We start from the raw sequence: 2,270 nt of genomic DNA on the forward strand, positions 1-2,270 counted from the left end.
AAAAAAAAAAAAAAAAGGAAGAAAAAGGAGAAGAAAAAAGACAAGTCGCTTTTCCTTCTTTCCGGTGTTCCCCAACTTTCACGTTTCCCTTCACGTATTTTGATTTGGGTCCACGCTGGGAACCCCCGCGTCGATGCCCAGTTGCTGCCAATACGTCCTCTTCCTTTCGGAAGCCCCGCCCCCCTTCACTGGTTGTCTTTCCTGTAACGGTCCCTCATCAACGTTGTGACGTGCTCCTTAACGAGTGTTAAGTTATGGTTGAAAATGTAGTCGCTGTATATTTCGATGTACCTGTTCCGTAGAAACTTCCGATTCAGAGTTTCGCAAGCCTTCCTGGCCTCCTCCTCGTCGTCGAAATAAACATGCGCTTGACCAGTGGGTTTGTTTTTTACCCCCCGGATGATGTGGATTGGGTACCCTACCTTGGCCAATTGGAAATTCTTAAAAAAGGTTTTTATTTCTTCTTCTGAAGCGTCGAATGGTAGTCCTCTCAATTTCAGCCTGGGCAGGTTAACTTTTTCTTCCTGCACATGTTGGTATTCGCTGAAAAATCTTCGAATATTTTGGGCGGGTGTTTGGTGCACCTCCCGTAAAGGTGTGCCCCGCATATTGGCACTGCTAACCAGCTTACATGGCTTGCCTATGAGACTTTTACCTTTCTGCAGTGTTGACATCATTTTGTATGTTCGTGTAACTTCCCCGGGTGGGTGATTCGGCGCCTATGGGCATACCCGCCACCTGCTCCCCTTTTGCTAACTTTCCAAATGGGTGAAAAACAGAAAAGTTCGCCTGATGTCGGCTACTACCCCCTACCACCATAGAGGTGAGGTTCATCCTTTTGGAGATCTCAAAAAGGTTTTCAAATGGTACGCTTTTAACAAAGGGATGGCTGATATGAGCCCCACGAAAAAAAAAGCAAAAAAAAATAGCAAAAAAAAATAGCAAAAAAAAAAAAGAAAAAAAAATCGTATCGCTACCCGTGTTGCGTAAGTCCAACTGAATGGCTGACACGGTCCCGCGTGGGGCACACGTCAAGAAGAGGAGTGCATACGCGAGAAAATGTGCAGGCATATGCCAATCGCGACGTGCACGACGAGCACGACGAACGTCATTAAGAGGCAAACGTGACATACGCGGTAAAAGTTGCCAATACTGACAATGCGGAGAAACCTAACGAGTTAAGGGAACACCCAAGCTCACCTTTATTTCACGTGAGAACACTCGCCGGCCGGTTGAACGCGGAAGAAGGAGAAGTTCCTCCACAGTTAATTTCCTATTCCTTTCCTTTTCCTTTTCCTTTCCCTTTCCTTTCCTTTTCCCTTTCCTTTTTCCGTCCCCCTTCCCTTTCCTTTCCCTTTTCCCAAACATTCCAACCCCTCACACGTGGAGTTTATGCATCCTGTACGAAGCAACAGAGGAACCCTTTTGACAAAGCTACGGAAGGTCAACCGACACAAGAAAGTATGGACGAGAATATCAGCAGCCTTTTCGGTGGCGGCCTCAGCAGTGGCGGTAGCGGCAGTAGTGATGCTGATTTAAAAAGAATAGAAGAAGAAAAAAAAAACCTTAATGGGAATAACTTAAACTTACTCCTAGGCGACTTGAAAATGATGACCGCATACGAAATGTCCTCCGAGTGGAATGACACGAAAATGATGAACGAATGCTTTAATAATTTCTCCTGGTTCGATTCAAGGGTGTTAAAAAATATGCAAAATTATTTGAGTGCGGATGAAGTGGAACGGTCCAAGATCGATTACGCATATAACACGTTGTTTCCGAAGCCAGTGGATGTGAAGGACACAAAAATGAATATGATGTCCCTGTGGATCAAGTCGCGCATTCATTACAACAACAGCTTTTTCCCCTTGCAGTTGTCCCCGTACGACGCATGATCGGGGGGAGCGCGGCAAGGCTGCCCCTGCCACCATGTACACCACCGCAGCGCGTTCATGTAGCTTGTTCATTTATTGTCTTTATGATACTTTACCATTTTTACCATCTTTACTATCTTTATTGCTTTTTTTTTTTTTTTTTTTTTTTTTTTTTCTTCCCTTTTAACTCCTTTCGCGCCCACCCCTTCGTCGGCACGCCAACTCCTCGCATGAAGAAGCTCTACCCATAGAAGTGTTCACGCAAAGTGGCAGACCAACCCCCCGGTGCGGTTAACCCCTACTCCGTCTAAGTTGCTCACAGGAGGGGAATCCCTCGTGAAGAGCACCCCTCTCGAAGTCGTAAAGAAAGTTTAAGCGGCAAAGTGGGGTAAAGGT

General features: G+C 45.9%; 2 protein-coding genes across 2 annotated transcripts; one reads left to right on the forward strand and one right to left on the reverse strand.

Annotated features, from left to right (window-relative positions):
* Positions 1–185: 185 nt before the first annotated feature.
* PCYB_061850 (RNA binding protein) lies at positions 186–677 on the reverse strand (the record flags this gene model as incomplete). The annotated part of the gene is made up of 2 exons (XM_004221352.1): positions 186–524; positions 624–677. 2 exons carry the CDS (start codon positions 675–677, stop codon positions 186–188), a joined length of 393 nt encoding a protein of 130 aa, XP_004221400.1.
* A 786-nt stretch (positions 678–1,463) lies between these two features.
* On the forward strand, positions 1,464–1,895 carry PCYB_061860 (hypothetical protein; the record flags this gene model as incomplete). Its single annotated transcript, XM_004221353.1, has 1 exon — positions 1,464–1,895. One exon carries the CDS (start codon positions 1,464–1,466, stop codon positions 1,893–1,895), a length of 432 nt encoding a protein of 143 aa, XP_004221401.1.
* Positions 1,896–2,270: the final 375 nt, after the last annotated feature.

This window comes from Plasmodium cynomolgi, chromosome 6 (genome assembly GCF_000321355.1).
Source record: "Plasmodium cynomolgi strain B DNA, chromosome 6, whole genome shotgun sequence".
Classification (NCBI taxonomy): Eukaryota; Apicomplexa; class Aconoidasida; order Haemosporida; family Plasmodiidae; genus Plasmodium; species Plasmodium cynomolgi.